Source organism: Myotis daubentonii, chromosome 8 (assembly GCF_963259705.1).
Source record: "Myotis daubentonii chromosome 8, mMyoDau2.1, whole genome shotgun sequence".
Classification (NCBI taxonomy): domain Eukaryota; kingdom Metazoa; phylum Chordata; class Mammalia; order Chiroptera; family Vespertilionidae; genus Myotis; species Myotis daubentonii.
Window position 1 is genome coordinate 35879758 of NC_081847.1, and position 20032 is coordinate 35899789.

General features: G+C 48.1%; 1 protein-coding gene across 4 annotated transcripts in view; it reads left to right on the forward strand.

The window, feature by feature from the left end:
• Window positions 1–1847: 1847 nt before the first annotated feature.
• The window catches only part of ZNF341 (zinc finger protein 341), a 50829-nt gene continuing 32644 nt past the window's right edge, over window positions 1848–20032 (forward strand). For 2 of the 4 annotated variants that reach the window (XM_059705897.1, XM_059705898.1), the window contains exons 1-6: window positions 1854–1956; window positions 7528–7638; window positions 10321–10517; window positions 12884–13033; window positions 15744–15995; window positions 19235–19430. In XM_059705897.1, the coding sequence (XP_059561880.1) occupies window positions 1878–1956; window positions 7528–7638; window positions 10321–10517; window positions 12884–13033; window positions 15744–15995; window positions 19235–19430 (985 nt within the window). In that variant the 5' untranslated portion in view covers window positions 1854–1877. Of the gene's footprint in view, window positions 1957–7527; window positions 7639–10320; window positions 10518–12029; window positions 12156–12883; window positions 13034–15743; window positions 15996–19234; window positions 19431–20032 lie in introns of those variants that run through there. The other 2 variants (XM_059705899.1, XM_059705900.1) reach the window with 2 other exon arrangements.

The window sequence follows — 20032 nt, forward strand, 5'->3', positions numbered from 1 at the left end:
GTAGGAATTATAGGCATGGTAAAGTACAAGTCATGCAGGCTGGGTGGGTGGGTGGGGAGGTTGTGGGTGTTTGCAACCGGTGGGCACCTCTGGGTGCCCAGACCAGATTACAGGCAATAGGGGTTGGGGGTTATAAAGAGCGGGTGCTTCCAGAACTAGATTTCAGCCACGAGGTTGTAAATCTTTCCATAATGATAGCAGTTCTCAGGAAAGGAGGATGGACTGCATTCTGATATTAGCTCCCATATCCCAGGGTGTACAGCTCTCAGCCAGGTTAGAATGTACTTCCTCTAATCAGAACAGAACCATCATGGTTAACAGAGCATGCCTAATATTTATTATAATTATAGCTGGTCTCCAATACTCATTTCTGCCGCTAACATAAGCAGAGGGTCTGTAAGGCAATTTAACAGGAACAGGGGCTGGTGGTGTTCTAGGACAAATATATATATATTACTTTTAGGAGTTATACATTTACTTAGTAAATATAAGAAAATAAAAATTGTGATTTTTATGATTGCTTTGGATGAGGCTAAAATATAATGAAAATATTTAAAGACAAATCTACGGTAGCCCAGTTGGAGGCTTTGGCTCATGAGAGACATCACAATTGATGGCACCTCCCTGGTTCCCTCTCCCCCCACCCCATACACACCCCAACTCTTTCTTTTCGTCCAAGTGTACTTCTTTGAAACCACGATCACACCTTGTAATTAAATAACTTTAAAGACCTCATGCTTGTCTGCTCCTCCCACCCCTAACTCCATGGGCATGCACCGATGTGTCCTGGGGATACTGCTGTGTAAGACCCAGGTAGAGAAGCCAGCCCTCGGCAGCGGCCGTGAAGGGTCTAAGGGTCGGAGGAAGGGGCAGGAGGATCCTGTGAGATCTGCACGGGCTTTCTATGAGGCGGGGCTGGAGGTGGCGAAGCGGGTATTGGGGTTTACTGACAGAAATGGGGTCCCTGAGAGGCAGGGATGGAGGGAGGTCTGTGTGAAGAGGAAGTGGAGATGCTAAAAGGTGTGGATGGGGAGCGGGTTAGGCAATAGCCGCTGGTGAACCTCTTGAGATGACGGGGGTTAAAGGGGCTGAGATGGGAGCCACAGTGGCTTCCACTGGGCCGACAGGGCTCCCTGTGGGAGGGGATGGGAGTCTAGGACAGCGGTTCTCAACCTGTGGGTCGCCTAAGACCATCGGAAAACACATATATAATTACATATTGTCTTTGTGATTAATCACTATGCTTTAATTATGTTCAACCTGTAACAATGAAAATACATCCTGCATATCAGATATTTACATTACGATTCATAACAGTAGCAGAATTAGAGTTATGAAGTAGCAACGAAAATAATTTTATGGTTGGGGGGTCACCACAACATGAGGAACTGTATTAAAGGGTCCGGCATTAGGAAGGTTGAGAACCACTGGTCTAGGACGAGGGACGGGCTCTGTCGCACATTGGGGAGGGGTCCTGTGTTCATCGGAGGTCCCGATGACAGAACTGGGTGGCCCGGGTGAGGTGGGAAGGGGGTGCAACAGTGGGGGATACCGTGTGCAGTGGGAATAAGGTCCGTGTGGCGGAGTGGGGGGGTCTCACAAGCCACATGCCGTGGAGACGTGTATGCGACAGACTTGCAGTCAGGTCCAGTGTGGCGGCGATGGGACGGTGTGCAAAGTTGGGGGATTCAAATAAGGCGGGGATGGGGGTCCCCATGCGCCGGTGACTGGATCATCCAGGCGGAGCTGGGGCGCCCCGGAGGCTGGGGTTCCCGCGGGCCATGGCCAGGTTCCAGGACTCGGGGTTCGGCGGCGGCTCCCGGGCGCCCCCTGGCGGCCCCGACCTCGCCGCCGCCGCCGCCGCCGCGGCTCCCACAATGCTCGCGTGGCCCCGCTTGGGTTCCCGTGGCGGCGGCGGCTCCAAGATGGCGCAGACGATCTTCGAGGCCCTGGAGGGTGAGCGGCGGCGGCGGCGGCGGCGGCGTGGGAAGCGGCTGTTCCGCGGTGCGCCCCCTCCCGCCGCGCCCTCGCAGCGCGGGGCCCAGGGCGCGCGGCGGCCGCGGGGCGGAGGGCGCCGGGGCCGGAACAGCCGGGGGGAGGGGCGCGGGCGGGAAGAGCCGCGGGAGCCGGGGCCTGGGTGGGAGCCCGGACCCCGAACGGCGGCGGAGAGGAGGCTCCGTGGCGGGCGGGCGGGCCTCGGGACCGGAACAGCCGGGCAGAGAACGCCCTGGGAGGGAGCGCTGGGGCCGGAACAGCCGGGGAAGGCTGGCCCGGCGGGGAGGGGGCCTCGGGCCGGAACGGCACCTGCTGCCGCGGCCGCGGGAGGGCTCCCGGAGGGAACAGCCGGGAGGGTGGGGCCGTCCGGGCCTGGCACCGCGGGCGAGGGCGGCAGCCTCCTGCGGTCCGTGGTGTGGGAGCTTTTATGGGGCCGGAGCCGCCAAGCCGGGCGTTTGACCACGAACTAGTATTGAGCCTGGTGCTGTGACATGGTCTCCAGGAAAGGACAGCGGCCTCCTGCGTGCAAGGCCAGGACTTGGTGCTCGCAAAGCCGGCACACACCAGGCGCCTATTTTATGCACCGTCTCGGGATGCAGAGTTTTACAAATGAAGACCAAGAAAGGATGGGTGCCAGGGTTGTGCTTGGCTGGGACGTGGTGTCCCAGGCCCACACCAGCAGACACTGGGCACACACTGGTGGGCTCGTTCTCTGCAAGATCCTAACGTGGGAGTGGGCCTCGGGCACAGGGAACTGTGGGCTTTGGGGACAGCAACGCTCAGAGCCCCTGGCAATCGTGGAGGAGGCCTCAGCGCCTTCAGGGTCCCGTCATAGGGTTGATGTTGGGGGGCGGGGGGGATGCAGACCCACAAGTGTTCTTGGAGGGTGTGATAGGATGAGTACACACATAATTAGGGTGCAGACTGAAGGAAGGCCGGACTAATGGTATGTGGCTGAGGCTTTGAGTGCTGCAACTCCCCCGGAGATCTCAGCCATGTGCCTTCACTTCTTGGAGGATTGGAGTTCTCACCATGATATGGGGTGTAACCCCCCCCCTCCCCCCCATCTACTCATTGAACCAGACCGTCCCGGTCCCATAGTCCAGTGGAGAACAGATAGAAATGATACAAGGAGCAATTATAGGATTACCATACAAAAAAGACAAACAGTAAAGGAAAGTAACCTCAGCTGGCATCACTGCTATGATGGTGATGGATGTGGAGGGCCAGGGTCAGCGGTGGTTCTCTCTGGGGAGGCAGGGGGGGGGGAGGGGAATAGGATGGGGTGAGGCCTGCTTTCTCTTAGGTTCCATGGGACTTATCAGTGTTTGAATTTTTACTGCAAGAATGTGTTCATGTATTGAGTGGTGAATAAATTAAAGAAAAAATCAGTTCTTAGGACAGCGTGATGCATGCTGGGCTAGGGGGAGAGCAGCAGAGCTGTGGGCATCTAGAGATGACCTGGGCAGGGGAACTGCATTTGCAAAGCCCTGAGGCGAGAGAGGTCTTTTAGGGATTCACAGAAGTTCACATGGGTGAGCAGCTAGAGATGAGGCTTGTGAACTTTATCTTGGATTCAGAGTGGAGCTAAGAAAGGATTTTCAGCAGGGGAGCACACAATGTGATACATGTTTTATAAAGTTCACCCCGGCTGCTCTGAGAACAGACTGGAGGGGGCCAGAATAGCAGCAGGAAGGTGAATGAAATGACTGCGGTTGTCCTGCTGAGAACTGATGGTGGTGTGGGCCAAGGGACTGCTGTGGGGTTGGAGAGAAAGTGAATGTGAATGATATTTAGGAGGCAGAGTAGGCTAGATTTGCTGAAGGAATAGAAATGGGGGAAGGGGGAGGAGACAGGCTGAGGGGAAAATCAAGGGGCGCCCCGGAGGCAGTGGCTGGGTGGACAGTGGTACCCTGTTCTTGATGAAAATTACTGGAAGAGGAACAAACTGGGGGGTGGTGATGACATTTAGTTTGAGTTCAGTTTATTTTTATTTATTGACTAGAGGCCTGATGCATGAAATTCGTGCAAGGGCCTTGGCCCCAGCCCCTGCCCCTGCCAGGGGCCTCTGCTGCGGCCCCCCCACCCGCTGTGGCTTTGTCCGGAAGGAAGGACATTGATCTAATTAGCATATTACCCTTTTTTTTATAGATTTTAGAGAGAGAGCAATGAGCAAGAGAAACATCGATTTGTATTTCCACTTATTTATGCATTCATTGCTTGATTATTGTATGTGCCTTGACCAGGGATTGAGCCTGCAACCTTAACATAACAGGATGACTCTAACCAACTGCCTCTCCCTGGCCAGAGAAGTTTGAGTTTAGTTTAGATAGGCACCACTTTTTGAAAAAAGATTTTATTATTATTACTTGTTGTTGTTAATCCTTACCTGAGGATATTTTTTTTTATTGATTTTTAGAGAGAGTGGAAGGGAGGAAGGGATGGGGGGTAGAGAGAGAAACACCGATGTGAGAGAGACACATCGATTGGTTGCCTCCCACATGCGCCCTGACGGACCAGGATGGATAACTGCAACACTGGTGCGTGCCCTTGACTGGGAATCGAACCTGCGACCCTTCGGTCTTTGGGCCAATGCTCTAACCACTGAGCAAAATGGCCAGAGCTATTTTGAAATAATTTTTTTCTGAAGATTCACATGCAGTTGTAAGAAATAATACAGAGAGCCCTAGTTGGTTTTGCTCAGTGGTTAGAGCATTGGCCCGAGGACTGAAGGGTCTCGGGTTCAATTCCAGTCAAGGGCACACTCCTCGCTTGCAGGCTCGATCCCTGGCCCTAGTCAGGGCACATGTGGGAGGCAACCAATCAATGTGTTTCTCTCATGTTGCTGTTTCTCTCTCTTTCTTTCCCCCTCCTTTCTACTCTCTCTAAAAATCGATGGGGAAAAAAATATCCTCTGGTGGCGATTAACAAAAAAAAAAGGAAAAAAGAAATAATACAGAGAGAGCCCATGTACACTTTACCTAGTTTTCCCCCAATGTAATATCTTGCAAAACTATCCTATCATATACAACCAGTCAACAGCACACAGAACAGTTCCATCACTACAAGGTGTTGTCCTTTTATAGCCACACCCACCTCCTCCCCCGGCCCCCTGTCCCTGATGCCCAGCAACCACTAGTCTGTTCTCCATTTCGAAAGTGTTTTCATTTCAAGAATGTCATGAAATGGAATCACACAGTATATAGTCTTTGAGATTGGCCTTTTTTCATTTATCATAATTCCATGGAGATTTGTATACTGTTGTGTATATCAAAAGTTTTGTTCCCTTTTATTGCTGGATATACCACAGTTTTTGGTTTTTGTTTTCCCCCCAATATATTTTTATTGATTTCAGAGAGGAAGGAAGAGGGAGAGATAGAAACATCAGTGATGAGGAGAATCATTGATCAGCTGCCTCCTGCACGCAAACCGGCATGGACCCTGACTGGGAATTGAAATGTGACTTCCTGGTTCATAGGTTGATACTCAGCCACTGAGCCACACCAGCTGGGCTGTTTTGTTTGTTTGTTTTGAGTCTTTTTTTTTTTTTTAAAGCTGGGGCAGTGAAACAAGGAAGGGCTTAGGATAGAAGAAGCAGGAGAGAGACCAGGTGGGGCTGCTTTGGTTCTCTAGAAACATTATGGGAAAGAAGTGAGCCAAGGCGGGGCTGCTGTCAGCTCACTGGAGAGTCAGAGAAAGGGGGGCCTGGAGACAGGTTCAAGGGGTTAGCCCCGGAGAGCTGCCGCTGCCCATTGCTGCCCTGGTTGCAAGTCACCTGGGGACCCTTAGGGTTTCGGAGATGCATGCCTGTGTGGAAAGAGGGGAGAGGGGAAGGGAGAGCGAGCCTGGATATATCACGATTTAAACATTCACTTGTTGAAGGACATTTGAGTTTGTTCCAGTTTTTTTACTATTATAAATAAAGCTGCTATGAATGTTCATGTACAGATTTGACACAAATGCTAACATACAATTTTGCATAAAGCCGTAGAAGATTTACTGAAGCTCATTCAGGGAAGCATGACCTGTGATATTAGGGAGAAGGAGTCCGGGGGTGAGTGAGGCTGCCCAGGGGGAGTATAAGAGGGGAAGGAGAGTCCAGACAGAAGGAGCCCTTCAAAATAGAAACATTTAGGGGACAGGCGGGAGAAGCAGAGAGTAAAGGAGGCTGGGTAGGAGCGAACAGAACAGAAAGGTGGGAGGAGACCCAGGAAGGTGATGTCCTGAAGCCAAAGAAGGGAGTGCTTCAGGAGGAAATGTCTGATGCCGCCAGATGGTCTCCGGTGGTATTGGGGGGATAGTGGGTGAAGGAGGATTGGGAGGTGGAGGATGTTAGACGGCTCTCATCGGATGCTTGATGTTGAAGAAAAGAGGAGAGATGGGAACATGGGTTCGAGGAGGGGCATTCTAGAGAGACCTGTGTCCTGGCTCGTGGGAAGGAGAGGGGCTCGTTGGTAGCGAGTGGTTTCTGAGGGAGCAGGAGGGGATGGATGTAAGGGCTGGCCTCAGGAGGGACACGGCCTGCGTGGTAACAGGGGAAAGTGTGGATTCACTTTGGCTGTGGGAGCTAATGGTTATAATTGGTGTTGCAGTTAGAAGCTAGGGCAGGTGTCCAGGTAAGAGCTGAGAAGTTGGGGACAGAGCATTGGCTGTGGGGACAGAGAGAAGGAGGCACCCTCTGGGTTATTCGGGAGGAAGCGCTGTAGGTGTGACGAGGCCTGTCTTCCAGCTAGTGACATGGCTGGACAAGTTTACTACTGTGAACCTCAGCAGTGACAACTAACTGGAAAGCATGGAGATAGTCTGCTTCTCAAGAGTCCCCTGACTACAAATTAAGATTATGCTGTTTACTGAGGAACAAAAAAAGACAAGCATGCATTGGAAAACAGGGGAAGCAAGGATACCCAAGTGCAAACAGATTTGTGGGGCTTGTGGGGTGTGAATGGGGGAGACTTGGTGGTTTTCAGAGGAGCTGTATTATTTAGGATTAGATTCAGCCATGATTAAGAGAGCAGCTCAACCTGTCAGTGGCTTAAATAGGCTAGAAGTTCATTTCTCTCATATGGGAGTTAGGAGGAAGGCAGTCCTGGGCTATGAGGGTGACTGTGTTCTGCAAGATTCTCAGAGGCCCAGGATTTTCCCACTTTTTTGCCTTGCCCTGGGGCATGGCCCTTGTCCTCCTGATCTGGGATTCTTATTTTAGGAAGCAGATGGAGGGTAGGACAAATAAGGGGGTCGAATACCAGGCAGCTTTTAAGAAATTTTCCCAGAAACTGCCCTATGCATCCCATTAGCCAGAACTTAAACATTCCTTGGCTGCAGGAGTGGCTGGGCAGTGTAATCTTTATTCAGGAACCATGTTTTTTGGCCAAAGTCTTGGGTTCTATTGAAGTGGAAGTAGGAGAGCATGTATACCAGGGCACAGTCAGCTGTCTTTGCAGTGGGGGCTTTGCAGTGGGTCTGGCTTGTAAAGGTGACGTCAGAGCAGGATCCTGGGCCCACCTTCCAAAGAGGTTGCATTTACTCTTTCAGGAATGGACAATCAGACCGTCCTGGCTGTCCAGTCGTTATTGGATGGTCAAGGAGCAGTCCCTGATCCAACAGGCCAGAGTGTCAGTGCACCCCCTACTATCCAGCCACTAGGTGAGTATCTGCTCAGGTTCACCAGTGGGAAGGGTCAGTGGCTCCCCATGAAAATCAAGTGGTCCTCATGAGAGGATGTGGGAGTGGACTGCCCCTGTGGTCCCCAGGATGTGCTCTGGTGTCGAACCTTCTCCCCTTCCTCCCAGGCTGGATGCTCAGGCTAATGCCTTTTTTTGCTCAGCTCTAAGAACACCCTCTCTCAATCACTTAGTGAATGCGGGGATCATGACACCAGGAATGGCTAGGAGTCCTGATGCTTGGCAATGTTTGTCCCTTTGACCCAGAAGCTGTTTCTCAGCCTCCCCTCTGTGGAAAGAACAGAGTGCTCACGACTATCTCCAATTTACAGGCCATGCCCCGAAGACAGGGAAGTTCTTTTTCTTTTTTCAAATATGTTTTTATTGATTTTAGAGCGAGAACAAGGGAGAGGGAGAAAGAGAGAGAGAGAAACATGGATAGGCTGCCTCCTAGAGATTGAGCCCGCAACCAGGGTATGTGCTCTGACCAGGAACTGAACCAGCGACCTTTTGGTGCATGGGATGACACTCAACCAACTGAGCCACACTGGGCAGAGCAAAGAACTTTTAGAGCCCTTTGTGAGTTTGTGTGTTCAGTTATTTATTCCACAAACATATTTGGGAACCATGTTGGGAACAGAGAGATACACACCTGGGTTTGAATCCTTGTTCTTGGCTCTGTGTCTTGGGGCAAGTGAATTAACCTCTCTGTGTCCGAGTTTTCACATCTGTGAAATGGGGGTAATAGTTCTACCTCATAGGAATCTTGTGAGGATACTTGGGATACTTTTGTAGCTGTTATAAATAAGAAATGCAAGTTTCTTGTTGTTTTGTTATCTAGGAGTTTGTGTTCTTACTTCCTGATATAAAAGAATTTAGAGCAGGAACACTGATAAAAGCAAGGACAGATTTACTGAGGCTCTGCAGAACGTAAGAACATTGAGATAGGGTCCCAGGTTCTGCACACTAAATGTGGGGCGTCAGAAGTTGCAGGGGTTAACCAACCAAAGTGTAGGTTGGCTGGCTTTTTCCTTTGTAGGAATGCTGCGGTCCCACTGTAGTCAATAAAGCAAGACATTCTGGGATTGTGCAAGACTTATTATAGGATGCAGGAAGGAACTTTCCCAACCAGGTATTGAGTTTGTCTCTAGGGTTTGTGGCTTGGCTTTAAATCTGAAAAACAACTTAAAAGAAGTCACGTTAGCCCTGGCCGATGTTGCTCAGTGGTTGGAGCATTGGCACATGCACTGAAGGGTTGTAGGTTTGATTCCTGGTTGAGGACACATACCTGGGTTGCAGGTCCATTTCCCACCCCTGGTCAGGTGCGTGCAGGAGGCAATAGGTCGATGTTTCTCTCTCACATCCATGTTTCTCTCTCTCTTTCTCTCCCTCACTCCCTCCCTTTCACTCTCTGTGAAAACCTATGGAGAGAATATCCTCCGTAACAACAACAAAAAAAGAAGTCAGGTTAATTCCTGGGCCATTGTTTTATAGCTATCTATTGATAACTGCCATAGTTCTGGCTTGGCTTAACTCGATGGAGCAATTTTTGGGAACATTTTATTCTACCTGTTTTAGTTTATACAAGATTAAAGTTTATTTTTCTGTTATATGAAGTACCGATGGGCATTTGGGGTGGGTATGTTGAGACCCAGATTCCTTTCTTGAGGCTGTACTATCCTCAACATGCTGCCTAGGAGGCGTGCTCCAGCCTCTCACTTTCATTTCCACATTCCAGCCAACATGAAAGGAAGAAAGATGGAAGTGTCAGTCATACTCCTTCCTTTTAAGAAATTGCATAAACACTATACCCTATACCTCTGGTCTTGTCCTGTTGGTCAGAGTTCAGTCAGTCACATGACATGTCTAGCTGCAAAGAAGGCTTGGAAATACAGTCTTTAACTAGACAGCCATGTTTCACACTGAAAATTGTATTGACAGTGAATATTGAATGACAGTTTGACATTTCTGCCACAACATGCCAAGTGCTTAGCACAGTGAGTGACCTGTGGTAGGCCCTCAGTAATGTGTCCTGTTAAGTAGCTAATCATTTAGTTTTTAATTCATTCAGCAAACATCCACTGAGGGCCTCCTGTGTGTCCAGGAGATACTGTAGTTATGGTGAAAAGTAAGACATATTTTTCCCTTGGGGTCTCACAGGCTGGTGGTGATGGGAAAAGTGATATGAGAAGGTGCTGTGGCCACTGCTTTAGGAAAGCTTCCTAGAGGAGGTGACATCTGAGCTGAGCCTTGTAGAACGAGTTGGTCTGAGTGAGGCAGCTTGACAGATGAAAACTGGATGCAAAGCCACAGAGGAGTGTGATCATGTGGCCTACTGGGCAACTGATGAATAAATTGAGGCAGGGTAAAGATTCTGAAGTTCTCAACTTTGAAGCGAGCTCTCTTTACTATTTCCTGATGCTAATTTTTCGATACCTTCATGCACATGGCTGGATACTCCCATCGGTGCCTATGTGGTTGTGAAAGCTCCTAGGAAGCACAGAATTGGCACTTGACTCATGCACATGGAATCACAGAATGCTGTTAGGTCTGCTGTCCTCCTGGTCCAGATGCAGGTCTCCTCCCATTTCTCACTGTAATCCCTGCTCCTTTATTGCTTTTCTTTTGTTATTCTCCTGCTGCTGCTGTGTGGCGTGACCCCTAGATGATGAGGATGTCTTTCTCTGCGGGAAGTGTAAGAAGCAGTTCAACTCACTGCCGGCGTTTATGACCCACAAGCGGGAACAGTGCCAGGGGAATGCCCCGCCCCTGGCCACAGTCTCACTGGCCACCAACAGCATCTACACGCCTTCGGCAGCACCCACAGCAGTCCAGCAGGCCCCACCTCCTACGAATCGCCAGGTATTCATTCAATTGTTTATTCATCCATTCAGCAAGTTTTGTGGGGGTTTTTTGAGTACCCGCTGTGTGTCAGGCACTGCAGGCATTAGGGGTACAGTTATGGACAAACAGACCAAGTCACTGCCCTCATGGGTCTGAGTGAGGCAGACAGTACCCAGATTTGTAGAGAGATACTTTTTTCAGGATGTTAAATGCAGGGGGATAGAGGATATCATGACAAGGGTGGGAGTTTTTGCCGTTTTTGTATATGGTGCTTGGGAGAAGGCTCTGTGAAGAATTGACATTTGAGCAGAGACCTAAGAAGATGAGAGAATGAGTCTAGCAACCAATTTGGGGAAGAGTATTCCAGGATATGTGATCAGCAAGTGCAAAAGCCCTGAGGCAGTTGTGTGCTGGGTTTGTTCTAGGAACAGCAAGGAGGTGAGAGTGGCTGGATCTGAATGAGTGAGGAGGAGGGTTGGAGATGATAAGCTCAGGGAGGCAACAAGGGGATCTTGGTAGATCATGTGGGACTTGTGGACTTTTATTCTGAGAAATAGGAGCCATTGGGGGGGTTTGAGCAGAAGAGGGATAAGGTCTGATTTACACTTTAACTAGGTCACACTGGATGCTATACAGAGAACAGAGTTTGATGGCAGTCAAGAGAGAAAGCCAGGAGTCAATATCCATGACTATATTGCACTGTTGTACAATAGGAGACTGTTGTACAAATCCAGGCAGAAGGTGGTGGCTTGATCAGGGTGATAGTGGTAGAGGTCGCGAGAAGGATGAGATTGTGGAAATATTTTGAAGAGCTTGTGGATAGATTGAGTGTGAGGTGTGAGATCAAGAGAGGTCAAGGGTGGCTCCAGAGTTGGAGTTGCTAGTAAGGAACATGGGGAAATGGCTAGGAGGAGATTTGAAGGGATGTTAGGAGTCCAGCTGGACATGTTGGATTTGAGATGCCCATTAGCCTTTTAAGCGGAGGCCGCTGTGAGGATGCAGACAGATACATAACTCTGGAGGTCAGGGGAGAGGGCCCGGCTGGAGGTATCTGGAGAAGCTTCCAGAGTCCTCAGTCAGGAACACAGTTCTGGAGCAGAGACACCCAGGGTGGGGTCCCTTAAGGCAGTGGTCACCAACTGGTGATCCGTGAGGTCTGAAAGGTTGGCGACCGCTGCCTTAAAGGATTAAAGAATCTTTATAAAGGGAGCTGGGCATGTCTCAGGATCCAGGTCAAGGAGTTAAATTTCCCTGACTTCCTTCTTATTTCTTTAAAACATTATCTTCATTCATTGTAGTGGACATAATTCTTGTCATCAAAATGAAAGACTTCATGCCCAGGCCCATAAGACATGTAGATTGAAACTTTTCAAGTTGCTACAGACATCTAACACTGAACACGGTTCTTTTTCTCACTCATTGAGTTTGAGTTTTGTTATCAGAATATATTTCCCCCTCACGTTTTTTTGTTTTTGTGTGTGTGTTTTTTTTTTTCAATAAAAGGAGAGGGAAAAATTCTTCCAGTCTTAGGCGAGAAAATAACTTCAGAACACAATCGGCCCTGGCCGGGTAGCTCAGTTGGTTAGAGTGTCATTCTGATACAAAGGTTTGGTCCCCAGTCAGAGCACATACTAGAATCAGCCAATGAATGCATAGGTAAGTGAAGCAACAAATTGCTGTTTCTTTCTCTCTCCCTCAAATCAATAAATAAAAATTAGAAAAGAAAGCAACAGGTAAACAAAACAAAATACCCTGTCCATCTACTGATAGGAGCAGTCACTGGCAGTTCCTTGTCCCCAGGTAACTACTGACAGGTATCCTTCTCAACCTTTTAAGATACTTTCACATACTTATTTAAGTATTCACAGGAATTATATAATAGTATTATTTTGGATTTTTAAAAATAAGAGTACAAAAAAAATAAGAGTACATAAGGCACATGTTATTATAACATTTGATTTTTCATGCAGTACCTTTGCCTGCTGTATAGTATTCTACCCATGACTATATTGTACTTTTTAATCCATTGAATTATAAGAAACAACACTGTGCCGAATACTCTTGTTCATGAACTCCCTGTGGACATGTGTGCTTCTCTAGGGTAGATGCCAGAAGTATTATTTCTGGGTCATAGGTTATGTGCCTTACAGGGAAGTATGACTTATTACTCTAATTTGATAGATAGGAAAATGGAGGTTCAGAGAGGGAGAGTGACTTGCTCAGCGTCACACAGTAGCAGGGAGCATCAGAGGTGGAAATGGAATTTAGGTCTGTGGGACTCTGGAACCCAGATCTTTTGCATCCTGCTCTCTGCTTCTTTCCAGAGCCTCACACATGTTCATTCTTCTCTCTCTCTCTCCCTCCATCCCTCCCTCCCCCCCCAGATCTCCACGTACATCACAGTGCCCCCGTCCCCACTGATCCAGACCTTGGTGCAGGGGAACATCTTGGTGAGCGATGATGTGCTCATGTCTGCCATGTCAGCTTTCACATCCCTGGACCAACCCATGCCCCAGGGGCCCCCGCCTGTGCAGGTAAGAAGGGGGCTAACTTTTCACAGGATCTTATTCCAGGCCTGCATGTTGTCTCCTGCAGATTCAGAATCTTGCAGAAAGAAGGGGCCATGGCCCCAACTCTCCCCCATGCTGAGGAGGACAGCCAGCCTCCCCTTGCCCAGCCCTGTGGGTGGGAAGGCTGCCACATTAATGGGGACCCAGAATGTGACTTTGGAATTTCGTAGCCACAGTCCAGCTATTTTGACTCCTGTTTTTATTCTTAACAAAAGTGATCCATGTCCATTAGAAAATACACAAGAAAAGTGAAAAAAAGAAAAAGAAAAGTTTATTCATAATCTAGAAAGTAAAGTGATAATGGTAACCGACTGCAATGTGTGTTTCTTGGTTGGATCCTGGGTTGTGGGGGGGTGGAGCCATAAAGGCATTATTGGGGAAATTAGAATATGGAGGAATTTGAATATTTTACATAATAGTATTAAATTTACATCCAACTAGAGGCCCAGTGCATGAATTCTTGCACGGCTGGGGTCTCTCAGCCTTGCCAGCGATTGGGGCCAATCGGGGCCATCTCACCCAGTCCCAGTCGGGGCCGGCTGGCCCAGGGGAGGGACCACAGGAGGTTGGCCGGCCATGGGAGGTTGGCTGTGGCCTGTGTTGAGCATCTGCCCCCTGGTGGTCAGTGCGGGTCATAGTGGTCGACTGGTTATTTGGTTGACCTGTCATAAAGGTCACTTAGACTTTTATATAGATTCCTGAGTGTGATGTTTGAATTTTGGTTATATAGGAGAATATCCTTGTTTTTAGGAGATGTATCTGAGTACAGTTTTGAGGAACTAAGTGTTATGATGTATGTAGCTAATTCTCAGGTGCCTTGATGAAACAACATATATATATATGTGTGTAATAACTGAGTGAATTAAATGAAGTATGAAGAGTGTTCAATATATTCTTTTTTTTATAGAGGTTTTTTTAAAAATACTTTTTTTTATTGATTTCAGAGAGGAAGGGAGAGAGAGGGAGAGAGATAGAAACATCAACGATGAGAGAGACACATCGAGTGGTTGTCTCCTGTATGTGCCCCAACCAGGGCCGGGGATTGAGCCTGCAATTGAGGTATGTGCCCTTGACCCAAATTAAACCCTTCAATCTGTAGGCTGATGCTCTATACACGGAGCCAAATCAGAAAGGGCTCAATGTATTCTTTTTGCAATCTTTCTATAGGTTTGGAATTTTTCAACATAAAAATTGGGAAATCAATCAGTCCCTCATATTCTCTCCACTCAAATAAAACACTATCAGAATTTTGGCTTTTCTGACCTTGAATGCAAATAAAATTAGAAATAGGTTTTAAAAAACATTTATAATATACACACTTGTCTAAATGGGTCATGTTATATGCACAGTTCTGGAATTTTCTTTTCTTAACTTTGCCTTTTGTTTAACTTCATTCTCTATGCCTATAACTATACATCAATATTTCCCAAAAAGTTCATTGGAACACCGGCTCCTTGGGATTTTCCAATATATGAAGGATCTCTGGTCAAACCAACCTAAAGTGGAGGCACCCTACTTCTTCCTTTGCTTTGTCCCTGTTTTTTTCCTGCAGTAAAGAAATACTTTTGATTTTGTCATCCCAGATTTTTCCCAAAATATATTTGACTGTGGAACCCAAGGGAGAGCAATTAAAAGGAGCATCCTTTATGAAATGCTGCTCAGCATCATCGTTTTAACAGCTGTAAAGGATTCCATCATGTGATGGGTCACCCTCTACTTAGCCAGGCTTCTGTGGATGGACATGTAGGTTGTTGCCATTTTTTGCTGTCATAAAAACTGCTGGAGTAACATCCATGTGTCGATATCTTTGTCCACCTGCTTGCTTATTTTTGTAGAATAAATTCCTAGAATCCATGGCTGTGTTTCAGGGGTCCATAGCCACCTACCCATGTGGTGACTCCCTAGAAAGACTCCCAGGATTTAGGATGGTTGTACTCATGGCTGTGGTTTATTACAGCAAAAGGATGCATAGCAGGGTCAGAAGGGAAAAGGGCACATCAGATGGAGTCTAGAGGAATCCAGGTGTAGGTTTCCAAAGTTCTCCTCCTTGGAGGATGGGGAAGAGGCTGCACAAAGCACACTTACTCCTCCAGCAATGAAGAGCAACAACACATGTGCAGTGCTTCTGCCCAGGGAAGCACACCTAAGACTCTGAGACTCAGGCTTTTACTGGGATTGGTCACAGATATCCAGCCATGTTGATAAAAACTCTAGACGTCCAGATGGTAAGGAAGTGTTCACCATAAATCACATTGTTTGTGCAGACAGTCTAGGTGAGTTGATACAATATGGTCAGTGCCCCCGTTGGGCAAAAGAGCCTTATCAACATAGGGAACCTTCTACAAGGCAGGTTCTCGGATGCCAGTTAAGAGCCAGTCCTACAAGCAAGCCTTTCTAGAGACAGCAACATTAGGCCTGCTGTGTGAACTCATTCCTGCACAAACTGGGCCATTTTTGCTGACTTTTACAAAGGAAAGAAATAGCCGCACCTCGCTGATGGCGCCTCTGAATTCTCCCATAACTTCGTTTCCAAGCCCCCTCTCTGCATTGTCCTCTGAGCTGCCTTGGGAGTGGCCGTTCTTCCCACATAGCTAAGGCAAATGTCTCCTCACGGATAAACAAGACAGCTGGTGTCAAGAGACTATGACGCTTTAATTTTCTCTTCTGATTTCAGAGCAGCCTGAACATGCATTCTGCACCCAGCTACCTCACCCAGCCTCCACCCCCGCCTCAACCCCCTCCACCACTGCCCCCACCCCCACCCCCTCAACCCCCACCCCCACCACCTCAGAGCCTGGGTCCCCCCGGGCGTTCCAACCCTGGCGGGAATGGCGTGGTGGAGGTGTACAGTGCCACTGCACCCCTGGCTGGAAGTGGAACAGTGGAGATCCAGGCATTGGGAATGCAGGCCTACCCACCCTTGGAGGTGAGCAGAGGTGGGGTTTGGGGTGGAGGGGGAAAAACTGATCATGGTCATTATGGGTAACCCAGACCTTTCCTAAGCACCAAACGTGTGCCAGACACTGCTGGAGATACCATGGTGGTGGTGGTGGCGGGGGTAGGGAGTGGGGAGGGGGGCTTGCAAAACCAGATCATGTTGTATACCACATCAGGGGAGAGAGGGACTTTCATCAAGCCATCACTGCTGTAAATGTAAAATGCAAACCATGAAAAGGTAGTGTGAAATAGAGGGTGTAGCATAAATACAAGCAGCCCTCAAGGAGTGCTCAGAACAGAGAATTCCTGGTTGTTGGGGAGATTCCAAAAAGTATGTATCTGTTACTTTTTTTAAAAAACTAGCAAGATATATTAGTTAGCTATGGCTCTGTAAGAAATGTCCACAAAGCTTCAGTGGCATATAGGGAAAACTGACCACCACATCTATGGTGGTCAGTGTGGCAACTCTGCTGATCTTGGCTGGGCTCCCCATGTCTGGGGTTGGCTGGCTGTCGGCTGCTCTAGCATGGCCTGGGTGGGATGAGTGGGGTAACCCAGCTCTGCTCCACACATCTTTCATTATCCAGCAGGTTAGCCAGGCAGTGGTGGAGATGCAGTAATGCAAGCAGAAGTGCTCAAGGCTTCTTGAGGCTTAGGCTTGTAAGTAACACAGTCTCACTTCTATTGTTCAAAGCAGGGCTAAGGCCAGCTTAGATTTAAGAAATAAGGAAGTTCTGCCAGTGCGGCTCAGCGGCTATATATTGATCCATGAACCAAGAGGTCACTGGTTCAATTCCCGATCAGGCACATGTCCTATAGGGGATGTTTCTCTCTTATCCATGTTTCTATCTCTCTATTCCTCTCCCTTTCTGTCTCTTTAAAAATCAATAAAAACATATTAAAAAATAAATAAGGAAATAGATGCCATCTCTTAATGGGAAAAGCTGCCAAGTCACACTGTGAAGGGCATGGGCGAGGGAGAGGTAAAGAATTGAGGCCATATGCAATCAATACACCATGTAAACCATGCTAACGCCCTGCTGAAGAGCTCTTCTGGGCTATAAGCAGTCTACTCTCCAGGTGATAAGAGTTCAGAATCTTCCTAGACGCCAGTGCTAGGGGCATGATTATGACAAAGAGCCTGCCTGCATTTGAGGCCACATTATCCCAGTCACCTTGGAGTCATTCATCTGACATATGTTCCATGTCAGATGGCATCTGTATGTAAGGAGAACCAGATAACCTCCAAGCATGTGATGTTATGAGAGCCTACAAGAGGATTTGCTCTAGTCTGGGACTTTGTTGAATTAAAAGGAAAAGTTAAGTCAGTGAGATGTTGAGAGGATGGTGGTGGCCTGGTAGGCAGAGGGGCCAGTACAGGGGGAGCTGTCATTTTTTTTTTTTAATATATTTTATTGATTTTTTACAGAGAGGAAGGGAGAGAGATAGAGAGTTAGAAACATCGATGAGAGAGAAACATCGATCAGCTGCCTCCTGCACATCTCCTGCTGGGGATATGCCTGCAACCCAGGCACATGCCCTTGACCGGAATCGAACCCGGGACCCTTCAGTCCACAGGCCAACGCTCTATCCACTGAGCCAAACCGTTTCGGCAGGAGCTGTCATTTTTTATTTTCCATGCAGAAGAGCATGGTCTTTGAGGTTGGAGCCTGGATCTTTGATTTTGCATCCTTAGCACTTAGCAGAGTACCTGGCCTATAGTAGGTATTTGAAATAGGGCTCTCTGAGTTCAGGTTCTTCTCTAACATGGGAACTCCCCTGGCAGAGCTGTTGGGGATAATGAGAGCTAACCCAGTGGCAGTCACAAAATTGCTCGGGAGTAACTTGAATGATGGGTGAATTCATTCATGTGACAACTATTTATTGAGTGTAGTATTGGCCAGGAAAATAGAAACCACTCTAGGTGTTTCTGGCAGAAGGATTAAATGCAAGAAGTTAGGTGCTTACAAAGTTGATGGAAGGGCTAGAGAAGCAAAAGTCAGGGCTGCATAACTGGTTTTCAGATTCACTGTTGTTGCTTGTGGTGTGGTGGAGGGCCAGGGCACAGCTGCTGCACAGAGGTGAGGGAACTGTAGGATGCCACTGTGGTTGTCCCAGTTGCCCTGCCGTCCTTGGGGCTGGTTGTCAGGAAGGAGATGTAGAGTTCAGTCAGCTACTGCAAAGCTCATGACTAAATCCACCTATCTCAACGCAGTTGCTGGAGAGTGGTTTCTACCTCCCTTCTGCCTTCCACATGTCATGCTTCTTGTGAGCAGAACCTAATCTGTGTTCAGAACTGTGCTGGCAAGATAGTCTAGGACTGTGGTTCCAAGCTTCCCACAATGCGTTAGTGTCATGATGTTAGTTTAGTGTTAACTAAGTTTGAATGGCTCAATTAATTTGCTAATTTCTTGTGGTTTCAATGTCAATTCTTAGTTGAGGGATGCCTGCTGGTGTGGTGTCCAGCAGGGTTACTTAAAAAGTGGAGTAGCAGCCCTAGCTGGTTTGGTTCAGTGGATAGAGCGTCGGCCAGCAGACTGAAGGGTCATGGATTAGATTCTAGTCCAGGGCACATACCTCAGTTGCAGGGAAGCAACCAATTGATGTGTCTCTCATATCAGTGTTTCTCTCTCTGTCTCTCCCCTTCCCTTCCACTCTAAAAATCAATGGGAAAATGTCCTCGGGTGAGGATTAACAAAAAATAAGAAGTAGAGTAGCTGGTAGGGGCCCACACCTTTCTGACTTCCTGGTTCTTCTGTGCAAGCAAGCTACAATAATAATAATACTGGCAGTAACAATAGGTAAAGTTTATTGAGTACTTACTATATTTTAGGCACTATTCTAAGTTCTTATTAGTTCATTGAATCCACACAACAGCCCAATGAGAGGGGAACTGTGATTAGCCGCATTTTACAGATGTGAGAACTGAGACAGAGAAGTGTAAAGACTTGCCCAAGATCTCTTAGGTTTTGTTTTTCAATCAATGTTAGAGTCAGGATTTGAACCCAAGCAACCTGGCTCCAAAGCTGCTTCTAACCTTCTGACTTCATGAAGTTCAAAGGGGTTTTGGGAGTGGCTGGAGTGACTGAGCTAGGTGGGGGAATTAGGATGGTGCTGTAGGTGGGGAGTGGCTGAGATCAGCCAGGGCCACTGTGAGGGTCCTCCAGGCTGGGGTGGTTTTCCCTGTTCCATCTCAGAGCTCTCTCCCTGACTCTGCTGTCCTTCTAGGTGCCAAACCAGTGTGTGGAGGCTCCAGTATACCCCACCCCCCCAGTGTACAGCCCCGGCAAACAGGGATTCAAACCAAAAGGACCCAACCCCACTGCCCCCATGACCAGCACCACTGGGGGCACCGTGGCCACCTTTGACTCCCCACCAACGCTGAAGACCCGACGGGCCAAAGGTGCCAGTGGACTCCCAGAAGGTGGGCTCACAGCCTGAGCATCTTTCCTCAGCATCGGCCTGTCCACAGGCTGCTTCGTTCTAGTCTTCCCTTTTATGATGATTAGGATTAAGTTTGTTTGCATGTAATGAAAAACCCAAAACAAGAGTGACTTCAAAATGATAGAATTTTTTCTCCTGTGCCAAACAAGGCCAGAGGTAGGCAATCAGGAGATCGTGTGCCTGTATGGCCACCAGGAACCCACATATCCTCTATCTCTCTGCTCTGCCACCCCTGGTGTGTGGCTTCTGCTATCAGGGTGCCTCATTGTGTAAGATGGTTACTAGAGCTCCAATCATTAATTTCATATTCTAGGCAATAAGAAGGAAAAAAGGGGCATCTGCCAGCTTCTAGCAGTTCTCCATGATGCTTTTGCTTACATCTCATTGGTCAGAACTTAGTCACATGAGCATATCTAGCAGCAAAGGAAGCTGGGAAATGTTCCCCTTAGGTAGAGCACCTGTGAGGAAAGAAGAAGGGGAGAATGGATATTAGGCAGGCAAGAAACAATGTCTGCCACTGGTATGGGTTGGAAGCAGAGTCAGAAAATGCTGGCGGGTGAGAAGGGCAGAGAAATTGAGAAA